This window comes from Podarcis filfolensis, assembly GCF_964270895.1.
Source record: "Podarcis filfolensis genome assembly, chromosome: 1".
NCBI lineage: Eukaryota > Metazoa > Chordata > Lepidosauria > Squamata > Lacertidae > Podarcis > Podarcis filfolensis.
The window spans coordinates 30,904,906-30,926,793 of record NC_139604.1 but is presented as its reverse complement, the minus strand read 5'-3'; the positions used below and the strand labels follow the sequence as shown (position 1 = coordinate 30,926,793).

The following is a 21,888-nucleotide window of genomic DNA, read 5'->3' as shown; positions in this document are numbered from 1 at the left end:
CTTCTGATATAGTCTGTTGTCATTACTCAATAAAATATTTGCATTTCTATTCTGTCTTTAATAGAAATTAAGCTTTACTGAAAGCCTGAGACTCCACTTTTAATAAAAGTACATGGAGTTTTGAAGGTTTCATTCCCTAATAAGTCTTCTGCCTCTGTTCAACCACCCAGTTGCACACAGTGCGAGTAACTGTACTTTTTGCAACACAACATGTGAGCAAAATATCAACAAGTCAGTACACTGAAGGCCTGAATATAATCCAAGCAGTTTGCTCTGCCACTTTGGGGTGGAAAATACTCCAAACCTGCCCACCAAAAGTCAATGCAAAAAGAAGATAACATGGGCTGAAAAGGCGTAACACATAACTCCTTATATGCTGCAGCGTAAAGTGCCCCAAACTGTCAAAACATATAATAAATAAAACAATCAAAGAAGCCTGAAAGAGAGATGATGAAATCTTGTAAAGTGTAGTATATAGTGTAGCAGTCTTTATTTTTCAAATTAAACAACTTGCTTACAAGTACACCATTGGTACAAGTCTGACATAAAAAATGGTTTCGGCAGGCATCTTAGTAAAAAGAGAAGATGCTACTGTGCAATTTGGGTAAGAGCAAGGTGAAGAGAATATTTGTTATCGTTCAAGAGGAAATGCTTAGCTTTACAATGCTTTCTAAAACCCTCAGTTTTGCATGTAGACAAAAAGCATTAAAGAACTCTGCTAGATCAGGCTAAAGTCCCATCTAGTCCAGCATCCTGTTTTTACAGTGGCCAGAAGCCCATAAGTTGGATGTGTGACATAAAAGGTAAAGGTAAAGGGACCCCTGACCATTAGGTCCAGTCGTGACTGACTCTGGGGTTGCGGTGCTCATCTCGTTTTATTGGCCGAGGGAACAGGCGTACAGCTTCTGGGTCATGACTAAGCCGCTTCTGGCAAACCAGAGCAGCGCAGGGAAATGCCTTTTACCTTACCACCAGAGCGGTACCTATTTATCTACTTGCACTTTGACATGCTTTCGAACTGCTGGTTGGCAGGAGCAGGGACTGCTGAGCAATGGGAGCTCACCCCGTTGCAGGGATTCAAACTGCCGACCTTCCGATCGGCAAGGCCTAGGCTCTGTGGTTTAGACCACAGCGCCACCCGCGTCCCATGTGTGACATAATTAATACTTATTATACAAAGGCATACTGCCTCCAGCAGTGGAGGCATCCTCCTCCATGAATTTGTCTAATCTGCTTTTGAAGCCACCTACATGGATAGCCATCAGTACATCTTGGAGAGAGTTAAAGTACTTCTTCACATAACTCATAGTTATCTTCTCTGCCCTTGAACTTCCAATGGCCTTTGCGATTTGAGTACAATACAAGCATGTATAAGCAACTAAGCAGGTGAAATCACCAACCTCAATTAAAATTTAAGAACTATACAATTTAAAACTCAATGCATTGTTGTGGCCCTTATTTTAGTTGGGGTTTCTAAAGAATTTTGCAGTTTTTGCTGTCGGCCTTGTTTTGATTTCCAGTGAGAAAAGTCACATAATAATCAGCTGGACACTCTGAGAGAGACAATAATAATGGAATGATTAACTCTTTATGTAAATCTCTGTATAAGGAGCAAGACAAAAGCACATCAACCAGTTTTAGCTCTGCCGCCTCCGCATGAAGACTTCTTCAGCTTCATTAGATGGTCCCAAGTTCTAGTATTATGAAAAAGGCTTATCCACTTTTCCCATACCACTCAAAGTTATATATGTCTATCATGAGCCCCGCCTTACTCACTTTCTTCCTCCAAAGAGCCCCGAAAGTTCACTTAGTAGATGCTAAAGAAGTCTTTGCCAACCTGGTGCTCTACAGATATTTTAGACTTCAACTCCCATCAGCCCTAGCCAGGGTTTGTAGTCCCAAACATCTGGATTTATAGTCCAAAACACATGAAAGGCTGTGTGAACAGAGATTGAAGATCTGGGCATGCACTCTTGTGAACTTTAATTAATACTTTTTAAATGAAGTAATCCAGCTGTGAATACATGCTTTATAACAATAACATCTGCTTCCTTGTGAAAACACTGAATGACAAATATCTGTGGGTCCTATTTGATGTCACTGTGTCCTGAGATTTTAGCATTTGTGAAACTGACTTATGTGTAATCAATGTAGTCTTGAAATTATTCCTTTTCCTGCCAAACAAATTAGTCAGTCTCTCCACAAAGGAAGTGGTAGTCAAGCAACATGCTTTAGAAGCAGCTTATCCAATATTTACTATACTTCTTATCTGATGAAATAGCAACACTTAAGTTGACCAGAAGAACAGCTTGGTCTGCAGTGGTTTTTTTCTTTTTCTTTTCCCCTCTTCCCTCTTGATGCAAACTTTTCTGCCTGGAGGACCCACTTCATTAGTACTTTACCACTAAAGCACAGGACATTAATTTCATGCGACATGCTGCTTAAGTGTTCTCATTTCCCATCTGGCTAGAACAATTATTATTCTGACTTGGAAGGCTATGTCTGTGACACATCTTCCTTAACTTGGGAATGTATAGTTCTCTGAGGAGAGCAAATAAGAATGGAGCCCTTTAACCCCAGCGGTGTTATTTTTCGGGGTGGGAATGAGGAACTGTATTATATGAGAACAAGCTTTAGCAACCCAACTCTCTTGTTACAGTAGTCGCTTTGCAGTTTCAGAACTAATCAGTTTTTACAATTTCTGTTGAAATGGGCTAACCTTCTCTTTCCTTCCTTGGAAGAAAGTGCCTCACTTCCCTAAAACCAAAAAGATAACTTGCTTTTGTATTGGTTTCTTTAGCTCAAGACATGTTTTCACACACATTATTATTAGAAGCTTTATGAAAGAAGGCGCATGAAGGGTATGTAGAAACCATAGCTGATGAGCACTGAGGAGAAACAAACTCAGCCCACTCCAAACCACAACAGTGGAGAGTTGTTATGATGCACCTTTCACAGACCCTTTCACACAGTGAAATAAGAGAATTCTAGTCCATGGAAGAGGAGAATAATAAGACATGGGGTGCTGGTATTTTGAATCCTTCTAAGGATTCTGATTCCAGCAGCATCACAGAAGGTCATGTTCTTCAAGATATCATCTTTAGACGTCACTCAATGGCTGCTTACTAAAGAGTCTTGCGCTGGAGAACCTTGTGCTTGATCTCGACTCTTCCAGTGGGTTTACTGGACGATAAATATCAATAGCATCGTATCTGCTTCAAGTCTGTGCACTACTTCCAGAGTTTTCAGCCCATATATAGCAATGAACATATAACATGGTGTAGGCTGTAGCAGGTCTCTTCCATTCTTGATCAGTCAAAAGCTGATTACAAAAGGGTATAGGCACACAATGATCTGATCTTACATTGTGTTAAGAACACGAAATTGATTTTAATTGTACAGGCTGAATATATAATATTTTGTATTAAATGAATGTGTTCTTGGTCCTTACTGCTGTATCATTGAATTTCATCATTTTTCTCAAGATTGCAAATGAGGATGCTTTCTTCAATGGCTGGAGTGTCAGAGTTCGCTTCTTCTGGACAAGCACGTCTCAGCTGCAGCATCCTTCTACAGAGATGGGTGGGTTTGTTCAAGCACCACCAACATGCAAATATAGCACTGGCAGCTATCACAAATGTCAATAATACCACCAAGACCACAATTCTACGGTACGGTACTGGGAAAGGTGAAGGAGGAGAGGAGAAAACATCAAGTGAAATAACACTACGTTTTGTTTTAGCTTCAATTTCTCTGACTCAGATATAGCAAAGTTATTACAAAACATACCTTTAACGGGCTGTACTGAAATTTCATGATAAGCTGAAAAATAATAACCCAGAATTGAACAGTGTACAAGAGTGGGCTTGCACAATTAACTGCTTAAATAGTTATACACAGAAGATATTAGTCTGTAGTCATCAAGTCAAGTCTCACATTTAATAAATTCATCTACATGAAAAAAGAATTTGAGAACCAAGGAACAAATCTGGCCAGGCAATAACATCAATACCTTAACTAAAAATGGTCCAGCTAAAGAACATTTTATCAACAATTAACCATTCATTCTTCTAGCAACAAAAATGCTTTTGATTTTTATTCACCTGTACATATAGGGTTTAACCAACTAGCAATGCAGTCCCAATATTTACTTAGAATAGAAGTAATCACAACTGATTCAGTGGAAGTAATTGAAAGGGAATCCCACAGGAAAGTGATGAAGTAGTACGTTTCTTGCTCACTAACAGGAATCAATTTTCAGTATCCAACCAAGTGACGGAACCCCCCCCCACTCAAGGTATGTGATGGGTGCAACAAAACTGATGCTGTGGGAAGCCGGGCTGCTGATGTGGCGGCGGCTCTGCCACTCCATAGAGCCCTGCTGACAGGAGGTGGGATTTTTACTGGCGCCAATAATCTGATTAAGCGTAAGCTGGAAGGATAGAATTCGAAGAGGAAACGACAGTGCCCTCAAACATCTCCTTTGGCAACCCCGCCTCCAGCTCTCTCAATTTTGTATTTTAAAATTTTTGTTTAGATCAGAACCTGGCCCCTACTGCCCACTAGTGAGCGTTTCAGGATTCTGGGTGGGCGGTAGGGGGTTCTATGGCACAAGCTGAATCCTCTTTCCATCATGCACTGGTGGGCGGTAAGGAAATTTTACCACCAAGTAAGATGCATTAGTGGGTGGTAGGTATAAAACGGTTGACTACCCCTGGTTTAGATAGATGTGTTACTTGATTTGTTTGCTTTTTTTGTATGTGTGTACATTTGGCTTGGCTTGCAGGGGTGGTGGGTGGGGAATGGTCTGAGCATCACCTGTTTTTTTTCTGCAAAATGGGCCTTGACAGCTTTGCAGATTTCAGGTGCATTCGCCAGGCCCAAGACTGGGGACCCGCATATGTTGTTTTCAATGTGGATTCATACCTGTGTTTCTTTTGCATACAAATCCTTTTTTATCTTGGCAGGTTGATAATTGCCAGACTCCATCTGTGGTCCTTAAGGCAACACAAACTTTTCCTGTCAGCTGACCTAGATCAGGTTCTTGGATGCCCCAGTTTGAATATTGAATGGGGGAACCAGTAAACCACGTTATTGTATTGTCTATGGGCAAAAAAATGTGGAAATCATTATACAGCTGTGCAGAGCAGAATGCAATTCTAGTTGTCACCTTCCTTCCCAAATATTTGCTTACATCAGAACTGAATTTTTTGGGGGGTTTTCTAAGAGCATCTATGAGCAGAATACCATATTTCTGTTGCTTCCTGTATAAAAACTAAGCAGTTTTTTGGGGTCTGCAGAGGTGAGGGTAAGTTCCATCTACCTTTAGCAGCCTCCAAGCAAGAATAAGAAGGTGTCCTCCTTGCCATAGAAGTTAAGCTATTTTGGAGGTGTTCATTGAATATTTATGAAAATTCTATTTCTTTGGGGATCTACCCTCATTTTTTAAAAATGCAATATGTTGTTTATTTCTTTTAAAAAAAATATTGGTTTTTAAGTGTTTGCTGCTCACAGCCTTTGGGATGGAGTGGCTTACAACCCCAAAGAAAATAAAGTTATTTGTTTATTTCATAAACTTCATACATCACTTGATTGTAAAAAAACAAAAAACCTCAAAGCAATTTACAAACGATCAAACAGTAAAACCAAAAAAAGTTCACAACTGTACTTGAAATAATAAACAAAATGAAGTGTTTCCTCTAAGTCCAAATGCATGTCTAATTCAGCTGCAGTGCCATTACTGTGTGTTCTTCCAAAACTATTTTGTAATCATCCCACAAACCTTTAACAAGCCTATAAGAGCAGTTCAGCAGAAAGAAATCTCTAAATAAGATTTGTCAGTGTGCAAAACAGAAATGTTTCTGGGCTCTCTGGTAATGGTACCTATAAGAATTCCAATTCATGTTACGAACATTTAAGAACTTCGGCATAGGAACGCTGACCCCACAAGACCCTTAAAATTGTATGTACTGATTATTACTCTTTCAAATTTGTAAATTTTATGACATTGTAACTTCCTCCCAGATTAGTCACGATGGAGTGTCGATTTCAAATAAATAAATAAATAAATAAATAAATAAATGCACAAATATGCCTTGACTTGTATTTCCTTCCCTTTTTAGTACTGGGAAGAAGGGTTGATCAGAATAGCTTATAGCAGGATGTGCTTCCTAGTCACTTCTGGATAAGATGTAATAATAATAACTCTGGGCGGCTTCCAACACATATAAAAACATAATAAAACATCAAAGACCTCCCGATACAGAGCTACCTTCTGATGTCTTCTAAAAGACACCTCCTTGACATCTGATGGGAGGGCGTTCCACAGGGAGAGCGCTACTGCCGAGAAGGCCCTTGGGGCTAGATCTCAGTGCCTGGGCTGAACGATGTGGGTGGAGATGCTCCTTCAGATATGGCAAGAAAAAGCCCAAGATGGAAGGAACAGCATTGACCAAGAGGTGTGGCAGGGTGTGTGTGTGTGGGGGGGAAACCCCTGGAGGAAACAACAACTGGTTTTCCTGCCAGACCATCCATATTTCAAACACAGAGACATACTTATTAGTAGGTATTCAGACTGAGGAATTAGCTCATTACATAAGAAGACATGCAACAGAAGCAAAGTGATCATGTAGCCAGAATGTGGCAGAGTGTCTTACCGACTACGGCGTATATGTTAACTAATGAGCCAAGCAACTTGCCCTGTAAAGACAGCTATACAGAAACGGATGGATGTATCTGATCAATTCCCTTTACTTACTCTCAGTAACAAACTGGATATTCAGCCAAATCGTTTCAACTGAAGGCCCAGAAGAATGCAATTCTTCCAGAAGAAAAGCATTTTCATGTTCATCTTCAATAGTTAGAAGATTAGAACCTGAGGATGAAAGCCAAGAGAAAGAGAGAGATTCAGATTTACGCATGGTTTGCTTAAAAACCAACACTCTCCCACAATGCTATCTGAACTCTACGCATTGCTATCAAATGCAATGAGCAGACCATGCAGGTACATTGCCAGTTGCAATAGTTTCTAGTTTGTTTCCAGGCTCAATTCTTTGACGTGCTAGTTTTTACTTTTAAAGTTAAGACCTGAGTGCCTAAAGGAATGCTTGCCCTCACATGTGCCTCCTTGGAACCTAAGATCTTAACCAGAGACCTTCTCCGATTGTCCCCACCAAGTGAAGTACAATGGGAGGTTACTAGTAAGCAGCCCTTCATCCACTGAGGACAGACTCCCTGTGTGATGCTCACCTTATGGAGGTTTGCCTATCTTAATGTCAGTCCAGCAGCAGGCAAAGACTTTCTTTTAAAACTTTCCATGTTTTAGCTTCAAATCTATGTTTTGTTTCTGTGTGTGCGCAAGCAAGTTAACACATATTTCTGTTTTATTGTTTTGTTTTTGTATTTCTTGACTACGTAAACTGCCCTGATAAGTCACTGAATGGTAGGGCATTAATACTCAAATATGAACGGCAGTACATAAATACCCCCCCAATAAATCCTCAGCTACCTTCCATGATACTCGGAATCATTACTCAATATCATGGGTGCACCCTTAGATCAAGAAACATATTAATTCAAGATGAGCAAGGCTGTAGAGTAGAGATGAGCAAGGCTGCACAATAATCCAAAGAGAAAGTTGCATGGGTCTGTTTCATTGCAATTTTCTCTTGCAGGCATGTGAAATTGTCAGGAATTTTTCCCTCCTTAGTAGCTTTGGGACCCGCGCACCAACAAAAAAGCCTAGCAAAAAAATTCCAAGCTAGGCCTTCTGATGATGTACTCTGGTACGGGGAAAAAACAAAATTACATGCACAGATTACATACATCCTCATTCCAAAGCAGCACCAATAACCTTTCCATAGCTGTTTCCATAAATACAATGGTTCAGGTGTGCCCCGCTAGGCCAAACTGGAACTGGGGAGGTATAGCAGTAGACTATCCCCCCTAATCTCAGAAACAAACCACCTCCAGAAACGGAATAGTTTTTGTGTCTATACTAGTCATAACAATACTAACCAGATTCCCCCCCCCCCCCCCCAGTAAGAGGAAATCTGCAGTTACAAGCAGGGGGTGGGGTGCAGAATTTTGGATGCATTCAACTCAAACATGATGCTGTGGATGGCTCCCCCTGCCGCCCACCTCAAAAAAGAGTGCTGAGACATTGCAAAACCCCATAAATTTGCTGGTACGGTATGGAAGTGCCCAATGTGCTGTTGCATGTAAATTGCCTAGTTAATTTTTATTTTAAAAATATTCAGAGTACAATGAATTAATAACATACATTAATGTGTGAAGTGGCCATGGACTCACTGCTTTGGCAGTACCAGAGATTTATCTAGCTTTTTCTGGACTGCATCCGCTATGCTGAACAACATCAAAACAGATCAATAGTCTTTGAAATAACTTCTCTGAAACTTTGAAAAGAACACTGACGATTAGGCGATGCAAGGCCATAAATCCTCTGCCAATTTTTCCACCAACAGATTACCTTGCTTTTTGCAGAATTCAAATGCTTCATCAAAGTCTGAGTTCTCTAAAACTGTGGAAAAGCTGTAGCAGCTCCTTTCAAATTTTATCCAAGGGACAGGTTTTTCATCACACAGTCCCTTATATTCAGTTGGCTTCTCCTCTGTGACAGAAGGAATAGTTTAGCCACAACAGAAAGGCAGAATTTGCTCTCCAGAGATCTAACAAATTCTGCAATAGCCTACTGAGACAAATATATTACATCAGCACCAGTCCTTTGTCTGTAGAAGAGTACTTGTGTACCTTATGCCTAGGGTATGTACATTACCAAAAACTGGAAGGAAATGGGGCAACTCTCTGCTTTTAAGTAATCTTTTGCTTTTTTTTAAGGAACTTCCCCCAAGAACCATGAAGCATGCTGTGGGCTCATGACATAATATTTTCTACTCCTTCACTGTACTCTCTTATTTTTTTTATCAGCTTAGCCCCAGGCAGCCGAATCATCCCCAGCACAAAGAACCAGCTCAACTGAGCAAACTGGTTGCACTTCTCGTCGTATTTGGGGAAAGCTGTCTTCTTTCCTTAGGCAGACATGTTATTACAAAGTCTGACTATTTACAACACAAGCGAAATACATCTCAACATGGAGCATTTTAAACAAGGCCCTTTCCTCATTTTAACTTTCTTAAGACGATGCCCAGAGGCCAGAATGGGCTCTTTGCTGAGAGGGTTTCAGTGTTTAATGTGAGAGAGAACCAGCTTACGGGGTGGAATATGGCAAACTGCCCCATTCAGAAGTCTCTCACAGTCAGTGCTCCTCCAGCGTCCGTCAATATCAATGTAGACACAGCTTCCAGAGGTCTGTGATTCCTCATCTCTCCAGAAAGTATGCGGAGGCTTGGTACCATCTGACCATTCAAAATTAAGGCCGTTCTGGGGGGAAAAAATGATTGATTACCTCTGGCAGTTCACAAACTGATTTTTATTTTTTAACTCTTTCTTACAAAATTGCAGCCCACCCTCTCTCAGACAGACGTCTCTCCCAGTCCCAACTAGAGATGCCAGGGATGGAAGAAGAAGAAGAGTTTGGATTTAATATCCCGCTTTATCACTACCTGAAGGAGTCTCAAAGTGGCTAACATTCTCCTTTCCCTTCCTCCCCCACAACAAACACTCTGTGAGGTGAGCGGGGCTGAGAGACTTCAGAGAAGTGTGACTGGCCCAAGGTCACCCAGCAGCTGCATGTGGAGGAGCGGGGAAGCGAACCCGGTTCACCAGATTACGAGACTACCGCTCTTAACCACTACACCACACTGGCTCTCAGTCTGAGGATGGACCCTCGGACCCTCATGCAATGCAGGTGTTCTACCACTGAACTGCAGCCTCTCCCCACAGTATTTTTTAAAAAAGGTACTTATAGAGGCAAATGGTAATAAAGACACACATAGTTTTATTTACAAACTCACTTAACATGTTCAGCCACTGAAAGGGTAAATTTGAACGTACTTGCTAAATCACAGCAAATGAGCAAATATTTTAAATACCTACATCTGAAGTGAATAATCCAATCCAATGGGCAAAGCCCAGTCGATTTACAATTACAGTGAGGAAGGCTTGGTGATAGTGGTCTGAAATGCTGACCAATTCAGCCCCATTTTCCTTGCAGGTTTTTAAAGCCATGTACCAAGTCATATTCCCGCGGATTAATGTATATGTCTTGTTTGCATACTCTAAAGTATTTGGTACTGGATACATCACGGAAGAGTGTATGACATTTCTAGACATATCTGTGACAAGAATAAAATGAAAGATCAAGAGTTACCTGGAACGCCGTAGAAAACCTTTTCAGTTTAATGTATGCTATTAAGAAATTTACATTTTCAAACAGGATATAGCCATGTGTGAAAGTAATATAAGTAACAACTAAATTAATCTATCAAAAGCAGCAAGGAAAAAACCCAAACAAAATAGATATTAGAGGATATTATGGTACATAATACTATTACCAGAACTTATTTAAAATTCAGCCAATGGAGGAGTAAATAATAAAATCACATTTTTCGTTGGCTCAGTATTTGAAAACCTTGAAAGCACCAATCACTGCACAGACTTGGACCAGAACTGAATAGTAGCATAAAGGAACCAGTTGTGCCTTTTCACTGACACTAGCACTGAGTGCTCACTGGAAGGACAGATCCTTGTAAGCATAATTAAAAGGCATAAGCCCCATACTAGCACATCACAGTTCAAGCTGTAAGTACTTTGAGAATTTAAGTTTATGCTGAATTTTAAAGTACATTACCATAACAAAGAGAGTGAATATGACAATTCTCCAAGCAGTTTCAACTAAGTTGTTGCATGCACAGATTGGGGTCTGCACACACAATGGGACTTCCCCTCTCTTCCCTCTTTGCCCCCTAAATTTGCTCTGGAAGGTTGGAGGAACCCCCAGAACAGGTGTGGGGGGAGCGTGGTAGGAAGGAGAAGGGGGTAAGGTCCCACTGCATGCATGGACTGCATTCCCATGTGCATAAGCCCCACCATGTTGAATCCTATCCAATGGAAATAGATTCTGAGCAGGACTTAGTTGAATGGAACATTATGAATCACTCTTGCTTATGGGGTGCTACTACTAGTATCCAAATACAGTGGTACCTCGGTTTTCGAATGTCTCCGTTGACGAATGTTTTGGTTTTCGAACGCCGTAAACTTGGAAGTAAATGCTTTGGTTTTCGAACACGCCTTGGAAGTCGAACATGCCATGCAGCTTCCGTATTGAGTTTTCGGTTTTCAAACGTTTTGGAACTCGAACAGTCTTCTGGAATGGATTATGTTCGAAAACCAAGGTACCACTGTAAGGACAAGAGTTCTCCTTTGGTCTAGGGTGACATCTGCTACTAGTAAAAAATAAAATAAAATCATATGATGGAGCTTGAAGCAGTCTTGGGAAATGGGAAGAGTGAAAAGCTCAACCACTAATCTTAGCCAGTAGGACTGTAACATGCCCAAACATTCACTAGAGAGAAAACATTTCATGTTTCATTTCCAAAGAAGAGAGCAGAGATACAAATGTACCATTGCAGCTGGATGATCATAGGCCATTTTTGTCTCATAATACTGTTGTGTCTACTATTTCTTAAATTGCTTACTAAAATTAACTCAGAGCAATTTATGACTCATATGGTATCTTAAAATATCATTTGCTTGTATTTTCTTTAAGATACCTCACTGGGGATTGACAGAACTGGGAGAAAAAAGGCACAGAAAGGAAAAAGAAGAGGTTCTATTTTTTGGCAGACCTTTAAAACCCCACTATGCCATTTGTTTAAAACCAAACCCTGTACATTCTCTCTTGATTGTAAGATAAAGCACTGGCGGAGGAAGAGGCGTGGGGGGAGCACACCACCCCTGGCAGCGTGGTCCTGGCAGGGTGCCATCGCGGCTGCCCCCCTCCCGCACTGGGTGCCACGCCCCTATGGGCGGCACACCATGCTCCCAGGATGCATGCCACGCCCCTCCGGGCAGCGTGCCACGCCCCCAGGATGTGTGCTAGCCCTGCCCCCGCCTGCTCTCCACCCCCGCCCCCGGTGCCGGAGCATGAAGCTCCGCCACTGAGAAAAAGATCAGTCCCATGCCAGAAACTGCACCCCCTGAAAAGTAGCTCCACTCCAGGAGTCAACAGAGCCAAGAGAGATGTGTGGAAAGAGCAGCACCAACTAGCAGTTTATACTTTGCAGAATGGGGAGGTTGCTGGCCCATTCTCTTCCCGCTTCTCACCCTTCTAAAATCCAATTACTAATTGTAGCAGTAAGCACTGAGGGTACGGAAAATGCTTTCTGTGTTTTGCACAATGCCAGGAACACTGTTGGAGCAAAATAATGTTAAATAGTAAGCTAAATCCCATACTATGAATATTATACCTCCTGGAGTGCTAATATGTCTTGGAAATTTTCTTACACAGAAAACGAACAGAACATACATGCTTACAAAAACAAATGTTACATGATTTATGGTACTTCTTTTTTTTGCCTTTGAGGACCACATGTGCAGCAGTGGGTGTGTGCTCAGGACCTGCCCCCCTCCACAAACACAAACACACCCTCGCTCAACAGATGTGCATATACTCATTCAACATACACAATAGTTTTTCAATCCTTTATCTACTTATCTGGGAGTAACCCCTGTAAATTCAGTAAGACTTAATTTGGAGTAGACATATATAAGTGCCTTTTTAGGGGTAGGTAAGTAGGAAAAAAATATTTTTTTACCTTGAGCCTTTTGGCAGATAAACCCATTACTTTTTCCACAGTTTTCTAGGTGCCATTTCCCCATTAAACTGAAGCTAGGTTTATTTAATATGGAAGCACATAGCGGAGCTTTTTCTTGGATTTCAGTACTGTGATCATGGTGATTCTGTAAACAATATGTTATGATGGAAATCACTGTGGGAACAATACACACACATATACATATACATATACATATACATATACATATACATCATATACATATATAAACACACACACACACACACACACACACACACACATATACGGACACACACACGCATATATATGTGACATATTAACAAAATGATCATCAGAAAAAATAGAAAAGATTACTCAGTATACAGTAATGAAAAGACCCTGAACCTTTTATGAAAGAGCAATAGATTTCTCAGTACTTAAAAAATAAAAAGTTTGACCAACAAACTTTTGCAAAGTTGGTTGCATCATAGGCAGCTAAAAGATATCTTCAAAGAGGACAGTAAGAAAGGCTTTCTATACACGGTTTCTAAATTCCAAAAGGAAGCAATAGAGGAGAACTCAAAATTACTAAAAAAGATGTACAATATCCTCTTGGAATGGGAAACGAAAGATGAGGAAGTAAAATCAGTTATGATCACATGGACGCAAGATATAGGCCACAATATACAATTCGAAGATTGGATAAAACTTTGGAAAGTAAATTTGAAGTTTACAGACTGTATATTGTTAAAAGAAAATTATCTGAAGATGATGTATAGATGGTATATATCACTGGTGAAATTGGCCAAAATATATAAAAATGAACAGAGGGAGTGTTGGAGGTATAAAGAGGTTGAAGGAACCTTTTACCATATGTGGTGGGATTGTAAAAGTGTTAAGGTATATTGGGAAATGATATATAATGAATTTTAAAAAATGTTTAAAATAACATTTGTTAAGCAGCCAGAAGCCTTCCTGTTGGGTATTTTAGGACAAGGTCTGCCGAAAGAGAAAAGGACACTATTTATGTATGCTATGATAGCGGCAAGAATATTGATAGCACAAAACTGGAAGACTGGAGAAATTCCAACAAAAGAACAATGGCAAGAAAAACTGATGAATTATGAATTGGTGAAGCTGACAGACAGACTTTGGGAAAAGGACAATAGGGATTTTGAAAAAGAGTGGGAACCTTTTATATTAAATTTGCAGAAACAAAGAAAGAATATTGACCTGACGGCAGGATTTACAACTTTATGGATAGGGAACAAATAATGCAATTAAAGGAAAAATATGGTATTTTTAGAAAATAGCAGAATATAATAATGAGGATAATAAGTCAGAAATGGAAGTTGAGGGAAGTCCAAAGGGAGGGAGAGATGCTATGTAAATTGTATGTTATAAGTATATTTGTAATGAGAAAAAAGAAAATCAATATTTTTTTAAAAAAAAAGTTTAATGAAAATGCAGTCTAATAGTGAATATATGAAGGCCATGCTGGATCAAGCCAAAGGCAACTTATTCTAACATTGGCCGATGGGAAGCCAGCAGTATCCAAGGGCAACAGCACTCTTCTCACTTGTGAGTCCCAGCAACAGGCATTCAGAGGCAGGCTGACTTTGATAGTGCAGGTAGAGCATAACCACCATGGCTAGTAGCCATTAATAGCCTTAATCCCCCGTGCAATCCTGTCTACCAGCTGTCTACCAGCTCCATCTGGTATGCAGGCTGAGACCCTACGTGCCCGCAGACTGTCTCATCAGAGTGGTGCATGCTCTAGTTATCTCCCGCTTGGACTACTACAATGCACTTTACATGGGGCTACCTTTGAAGGCAACCTGGAAACTTCAACTAACAGTCAGACTGGTGAGTGGAAGTGGCCACCGAGACCATATAACACGGGTCCTGAAAGACCAACATTGGCTCCCAGTACATTTCCGAGCACAATTCAAAGTGTTGGTGCTGCCCTTTAAAGCTCTAAACAGCCTCGGCCCAGTATACCTGAAGGAGCGTCTCCACCCCCATCGTTCAGCCCAGACACTGAAGTCCAGCTCCAAGGGTCTTCTGGCAGTACCCTCACTATGAGAAGTGAGGTTACAGGGAACCAGGCAGAGGGCCTTCTCGGTAGTGGCACCCGCCTTGTGGAACGCCCTCCCATCAGATGTCAAGGAAATAAACAATGATCTGACTTTTAGAAGACATCTGAAGGCAGCCCTGTTTAGGGAAGTTTCATCTTTTATTGTGTTTTTAATATTCTGTTGCAAGCCTCCCAGAGTGACTGGGGAAACCCAGCCAGATGGGCAGGGTATAAGTAATAAATTATTATTATCATTATGACAATGTTTATTAGAAAGGACTGAAAAGGAGGATACAAAAAAAGCCAATGTCAAAAAACGCACAAACAAAAACTCCACACAAAGCTACTTTTAACACTTGCCTGCACTGCTTCTGCTGGATACCAGTTGGAATATTCCACCTCTTTCCCATTGGCCCATCTTTCGTAATCAGTACTCTGCAGACCAATCCAGACATTTGATTTATGCCCAAACAGATTCATTGTTATGAAAGCTAGACAAGGAAATCACTGTTAGAAATGAATCACCTGTAGGTATAAATCAAGCAATTGAAGATGACAGACTTTTTTTAACTCATTAAGAACAGAAGCAAAACAATTAAGTTAGTCTCTACTCAGTGGCACTTTACAGAGGCTGAAGTCACATGGAAGTGAGAAACGAAAAAACTACTGATTAAGCCAGTGGGAAATGACCTGATGTAATGCTGTTTTCTTTCCCCACCCACTCTGTGGTGTATTTTGCCTCTTGTGCGTGCTACAACAGAGGCTAACACAGCTTGATCTATGCCTATTTACTCGAAAATAAGTCCTGGTGAATTAATTGTGCCTTAATTCTAGGTAACTGTTCCCACAATTGTGACCACCCACTTGAAGCTTTCTTTGGAAGGGAAATGAAGAAGTAGCTACAGCATTCTTCACCGCAGTCTAGTCCTCAGTTGTTCCACTATCTTTCCAAAAAGGTCATTTGCTCTGGCGGAAGCCAGAACTATAAATGCAGTCAAAACAATAGAGCAAGAAATGAGGGCCCAATACGCGACAGACACAGACAACAGCAGCTTCTTCTCCTTTTTCCTCCCAGAGAAAGTGTGAAATGGCAAAAAGGTTGTCATGCCAGGCACAGTTACATGGGAGTAACTCAGGCTTACTTTCAAGTAACCTCCCTATATAGCTCTCTGTACCTCTGTTTCCTTCGTACTGTCAATTTCCAAGTTTATTTGCCAAGGCTGAATGTAGTAGAATACTTTACCAATGCAAACACAATACAAGACTGGGTGATAGTGATAGTGTTTAGATCTGGCACCTTACCCTAGCAAGCACTTGCACTAGTTAGTTATCAGTATTTTGAAACGGGAAGTTTTAACCCGGTGCTATTTTTGCTCTTTTCAATATCAGGTTAGAACCCACCTCCTGTGAACAGAAGGCAGGTCTAAGGCCATTTCCTGCGTAAGGCAGGAATCCTTGATCCTCAAGTAATCAACCTTTAATTCTGGAGGAGGTTATGAGGGCAGCAACTAGTGACATCCTCTTAAGGCCATGTTTTAGGCATCTGAAGATGTCTGAGATGGAGGACAGCCCATTTGCCCACATGGATGAAGTGCACAAGGCCATACAAAATCTATGCAGTGGCCTCTTTCATCTCTTTTAGTGTGAGATGTGACAGCAAGTCATCAGAACCCATGGAAAGGATAACTTCAGCTACAGGACATGTTTTTAGGGAAGGCATCCGGCCTTTGGAAAATATACTGTATGGGACAGATTTCAATCAAATCAGAAGAAGCTGGCATGCTTTCCTCCAAAACATTTCTGAGAGCTATATATATCTATTTCTTAATGACATATTTATTCTCTTGGCCCCTGGCTGATCCCAGGTGGAGAGAGTGAAGTGTCTGCCAGTCTGTGCAGTGTTAGGTAAGTACATTTTCAGGCACTACCCTAAGCCACATACTCGCAAGCCTTCCCTTCCTATCTGGCTTAAAGGGAGGAAGTGCTGAAGCCGTTGGGTGTCTGCAGATTGTCTTTCTGATATTGTTTTGACATTGCCTTTTGATTTTTGCAGTTCTTAAAGAGCTCAGCGGAAATCTTGTTTTGCTGTCTGAGGCAGGAAGACAAATAGACATCAAGTGTGTGTGTGTGTGTGTGTGTCCGTCCCAAATGCCAGAAAACAGTTTTAGCCCTGCTTTCTTTTCCCAAGAGATGGGACCTTTCCCAGAATGGAATGACTTCCAATGTATGAAATGAGAATATACATCTCTTTTGACATCATTACTCCCCCCCCCAGGAAATACATTTCTCCTCTTTTAACTACAGACTTCAAAGTACAGCTGGAAGAGAAGATTTGTAGCGGTAACTAAACGATGTGCAGTAGTATTTTACAGCCATAGTAGAAAACAACAAATATTTGAATCTAGCACAGAAAACGCACTCAGGTCATATTATTTTTAGTGTTGAAGGAATCGTATTTGGATCCTCTCAGTACCAATACTTAAGAATAGCTACTGAAGCTGTTACAACTCACTTGTGGTTTTATTTAAGATGCACAGGTTATCTGTTGGTTAGGCCTGGGATCCTATTCATAAAACAAACAAACAAAAAATCTTTATAGTGCCGTTATGAAATGGTTCACTATTATACCTTGTTCAACTTCATTTTCAATTGAAGCAAGCGATGCATCATAGTGACTGCAGAATGCTTGTGCAGAATTCCAGCTCTTCAGGAGGCCTGGGTCCTTTGGAATCTGCACCAGAAAGCACTGCTCAAAAAGGAAATAGTTATTTAAATGGAGCAGTAACTCTTAATGGAGGGGAAGGTATATTCTGACCTACTTTCTCACCTAGACCTTACTCTCTAGGGCAACCCATACATAATAATAGCCAACAACTTCGTGCTTTGGAAATACTGGGTAGAAAGAGGGATCACACAACTCCCAACACAGAACAGCACATTTTAAACCTTGGCTACATTCCAGAAGGCATTTAAGGTCCCCTCTGCCCTTGGTAGGAACTTGGCAATTTCCGCAACACAGTAGAAAGGGAAAATTTGGATCAGATGCAATAAGTGCAGGGATACACCAGACCTATTACTCATGGCACGTTCCTTGGCACTCTGCAGAAAACTTAACAAATGCTTCTGTTCCTTAGTATGTAATGCACTAAGCCCAGTTGTGAACTCAACCAGACAAAACTGGAACACATAACTGGAGACTTGCCTAGCAACAGCACAATGGACAAAAAGCTTTGTGCAGCGTTAAGGCAGCCACCTGCGATATTAGACTGAGACTAATTCAACAACAACCACAACAAAAACACTGCATCGAGCCTACTGGACACCAGCACGCTTTCAACGCCTGGGCATTTTGCCCACAGACAAATGCTTCTCTGGCAGCCAAACGAAAAATTCATCATCACTGGAAATCCTGAGTCACACCAGTTATGGATGGTTGGATGCAGGATTTTTTTTTTACAATTAGCAGCTCAAGAGAAAATCTTGTTTTGCAAACAACATAAAAACCCATTCTTTCAAGAGATTTGGAGTGACTTTCTGCAGCTCTTCACCAAGTAGCTCACATCTTGCCACGAAAAGCAGGAGGCTTAGTGTAGAAACAGCAGCCTTAACAATCTGCCATCTGCTTCACTGATAACGCAACAAAAGGTTGTTGCGTATTGATTTTGATCTTTATTTAATTCACTGCCCAGAACACATTTAACCACGACATGATTGAAGAGATTAAGGAGTCAAATGGAGGGTGGGGAGGGAAAGACCAAACTATGCTATTGGAAAAGTGGGGGAACCCTAAAAAACTGTCCATTAACCCCCATCCCCAAAAGAAAACTTGTACCATTAAAGACAAAGACAGATCACATGTGTTTTGGCCCTGAATAACCCATATAGGATTTGAGTTGCATGGCCTAGACAAGAGGAAGTTTGGAAAGAATGAAGAAGTAAGTTGAAGAAAGGAAAATGAACAGGAGTGGCTGACATATGTGTGTGTGTGCGCGCGCACGCACAGAGACCACCCTTCCAAATGTGGTGCTGTTCCACTTACCAGGATGGGGCAAGATTTAGGGCTAAGCAGGCACACTGGCAGGAGCCCCACAATGCTGGCCACTTCTGAAAACAAGTACATACTCTTGAGCGTATTATGGTGGGGGAGGAAATACAAAAGAAACCCCAGATTAGGAAAATAGATGAATAAGGAAGAATTAAGTGTACTTGGAAACAGAAAGCCACAAGGGAGAGAAATCTGACAGGAAAAAAAAGTGAAGTGATGAGCAACATTGGCTAGCGAGGCAGCTTGCCAAGGGAAACTGCTGACGGTGACTGTGTGAAGATTAGGTCAAGACAAAGGAGAATTAAAGTGTGTGTCTGTGTGGAAATTCCCACTATTACTTTTGGGTGCTGGGAGGAAGTGTTAGAGGCAGGAGAAATCTCAGCCAAAAAACCCCAGCCAAGTGCATAGTTGCAGCCTGAATGGTTGCTCCAGGTATGAGCTGCTGATTTTCCATGGTTCTACCTAAGGTAACTCACCAAGGGCACATAAGAACAGCCTTTCTGGATTAGGCCAAAGGCCAATCTAGTCTACCATTCTGTTCTCACAATGGCCAGTCAGATGCTCTATGGGAAGCCCATAAGCAGAACCTGAGTTTAACAGTGATTCTATAGCTGGGTTTACAGCACCCTTCCAGTTTGGAATTGTATGTCTTTTTGCTATGGAGGCTGCCCAGATTCACAGGCACAGTGTAAATCCAATTTCCAGGTTCTGCTGAATTAACTAGTTAGTTTTGCACTGCTGTGTTGACAGGGGTGCCTGCCACCTTCAGGAAGGTGGTCATTATTAGCCATAGCTGTAACGTATGATATCAAGGCCTCCCAGTTGTTTCATCTGCTCTCAACATTTGTCTTCCTTCTGACGAAATTGTCAGATTTTCCAATAAATCAGTAGTCACCACTTTAGGGACAAACTGTAGAAACTGTACTTCTACTGGCTGCAAAAGAATGCTTATTTCAAGCCTAATTTCAATGGGGAAGAGGAGGGAGAACCTGTGAGTATCAGGCAAAGCATGTATGCTTCTGCGGCTGACAAGCTGGTGAACTCTGCTATAAATCAACGGGAACAAATTATATATGAAAAACTTTCCTCTTAAACACTAGCAGCATCCGAATGAGCATTTATTTTTAAAAGTGTATGTTAATAGGCTCTGGTTTTTGTTTGTTCAAACAAGCAAGAAAGTACCTTGAATGCAAAATAAAGCCATCCTTTTGGGCACACTCCTTGATTAGGCTGCTCTTTGGGTATTTCTCTCTCAATAGTCCATATCTTTTTACGTTTGCAGATACAAGGTAGAGAATTGGTACAGCTTGCAAATCCCCACAACCCTAAGATAAAAATAAAATAAAATCAGAATACTTATTAATACTAAACTTACTATGTAAATACAGATATAAAAACACTGGCTATGAATTTGTTTTATTCGTTATGATTTATGGGCAATGGTTATTAAATCCCAACTTATTTAATCAAACTATATTGCCATAAACAGCTGCTGATGCAACACTAAAAACACATGACTAGTACTTATGTACTTCTGTTTTTGTTGAAAACTCAGTGTAAGAAACACAACAGGCTTGATTTTGTTCCAGAATCCTCTTTCTTGCAGCTAGTAATTACAAGGACAAAAAATGTAACATCTCCATGTCTGAAGCCTTGATTTTCACAAATGAAGCAACTTTGCTCTAAGCTCAATAATGTGGGAGCAAAAACTGAAAAAGGCCATTTCACAGTGCTCAAAACTTTCTCCAATATTAGGGCTTGTGGTTCTTTTTCAAGGTATAGTGTGGACCTACAACAATCATTGCTGGGATGAAAGAAGCTGCCGTATGGTTTGTGGGGACGTTTCCTGAGCTTCCCAAGATTAGACTGTAAACTTTCTATTGTAGAAATAGTGATTTATTGTAGCAATAGTGTAATGCCATAGGTAAAACTGTAGAAGGGGAATTTGATGGCCATGGCAGAAGGAAGCACTTGGATCACGTCATTTGGGTTGTACTCTTAAGGCTGTGATCCTATGTGCATTTTCTTGAGCCTTAGGGCTCATCCACACTTCTGCTTGTATTGTGCCTAGACAGCATGGGTCCAAGTGGTTTTCTCCTTGCCCCACTCCTTTCCAAGGGAAAGGAACAAATAGATAGGAACAAATGGCAATCCAGGGAAAGCCCAAATTGCTGTTTGTTCTCAATAAGCAGTAAAGAGCAGCTTCCACCAGGGAAACGAAGTGATACAAGAGCAAGTGTGGATAAGTCCTATTGAGCACAGAAAGAGGCACTGTGGCAGCACTTACTATTATTTCACATAAGTACCATGCTAAGTAACTTTTGCTAATAGGGTGTTTCATCTGTTAGCAAAATGCCAATGTTTTGCTTGCTTGCTCACTTAAATTGGGCTGCAGAGCAACTGATTCCATACAGGAAAAGATTAAAAGAACAGGTATACAAAGAGAAAAGGGAGAAACAAAACAAAAGCATATGGCTCCTCGAGGATTTGCAGTCTGGATGACAAACACAGCACCTGTGGCCAGAAACATATCCTCAACACAGCTCTGGCCAGAAAAACAGATTTATATATATTTTTTTGTTATGAAATGCATATGCATAATTTATCATGGAGGAAAAACCTGGCAGAAATGATATAAATATCTACTGTGTTATCTGAGAATATATTGGGCTGGATCCAACCTAAATTAGACTGCATTCCTATTCCCCTGCAATAAGTTATGTAACAGAAATAGCTTCCTAAATATTTCATTTGCAGGAAATAGGGGGCAAGTCCTAGTGTTTTCAACAAGACTTGCTTCAAAATAATGTGTTTTAGGATTTGTTTTGGGATACCAGTGATCAAAAGAGATAATACACCCCCCATTTTTCTTTGCAAGTTACTTTGAAATGTGTGTTGTATAAAAGAGGAAGAACACCTTAGTTCTTTTTTCTCTAATCACATATGACTCAGTTTGGTTTTGTACATTATTCAGTAGCTTAGCCTTGAACTCCCAACCCAGCTTAAGTCATGTGCAGTTGCATATGACTGGTTGCACTAAAACGTAGATGAGA

General features: G+C 40.8%; 1 protein-coding gene across 1 annotated transcript in view; it reads right to left on the bottom strand.

The window, feature by feature from the left end:
- Nucleotides 1–473: 473 nt before the first annotated feature.
- The window catches only part of PLA2R1 (phospholipase A2 receptor 1), a 61,413-nt gene continuing 39,998 nt past the window's right edge, over nt 474–21,888 (bottom strand). Inside the window, exons 20-30 of the mRNA XM_083578592.1 lie at nt 20,018–20,160; nt 17,419–17,536; nt 15,151–15,281; nt 12,735–12,879; nt 10,015–10,253; nt 9,231–9,399; nt 8,489–8,629; nt 6,758–6,874; nt 4,927–5,103; nt 3,790–3,822; nt 474–3,679 (exon numbers count right to left, since the gene is read on the bottom strand). Coding sequence (XP_083434718.1) covers nt 3,459–3,679; nt 3,790–3,822; nt 4,927–5,103; nt 6,758–6,874; nt 8,489–8,629; nt 9,231–9,399; nt 10,015–10,253; nt 12,735–12,879; nt 15,151–15,281; nt 17,419–17,536; nt 20,018–20,160 — 1,634 coding nt within the window. The 3' untranslated portion in view covers nt 474–3,458. The remainder of the gene's footprint in view (nt 3,680–3,789; nt 3,823–4,926; nt 5,104–6,757; nt 6,875–8,488; nt 8,630–9,230; nt 9,400–10,014; nt 10,254–12,734; nt 12,880–15,150; nt 15,282–17,418; nt 17,537–20,017; nt 20,161–21,888) is intronic.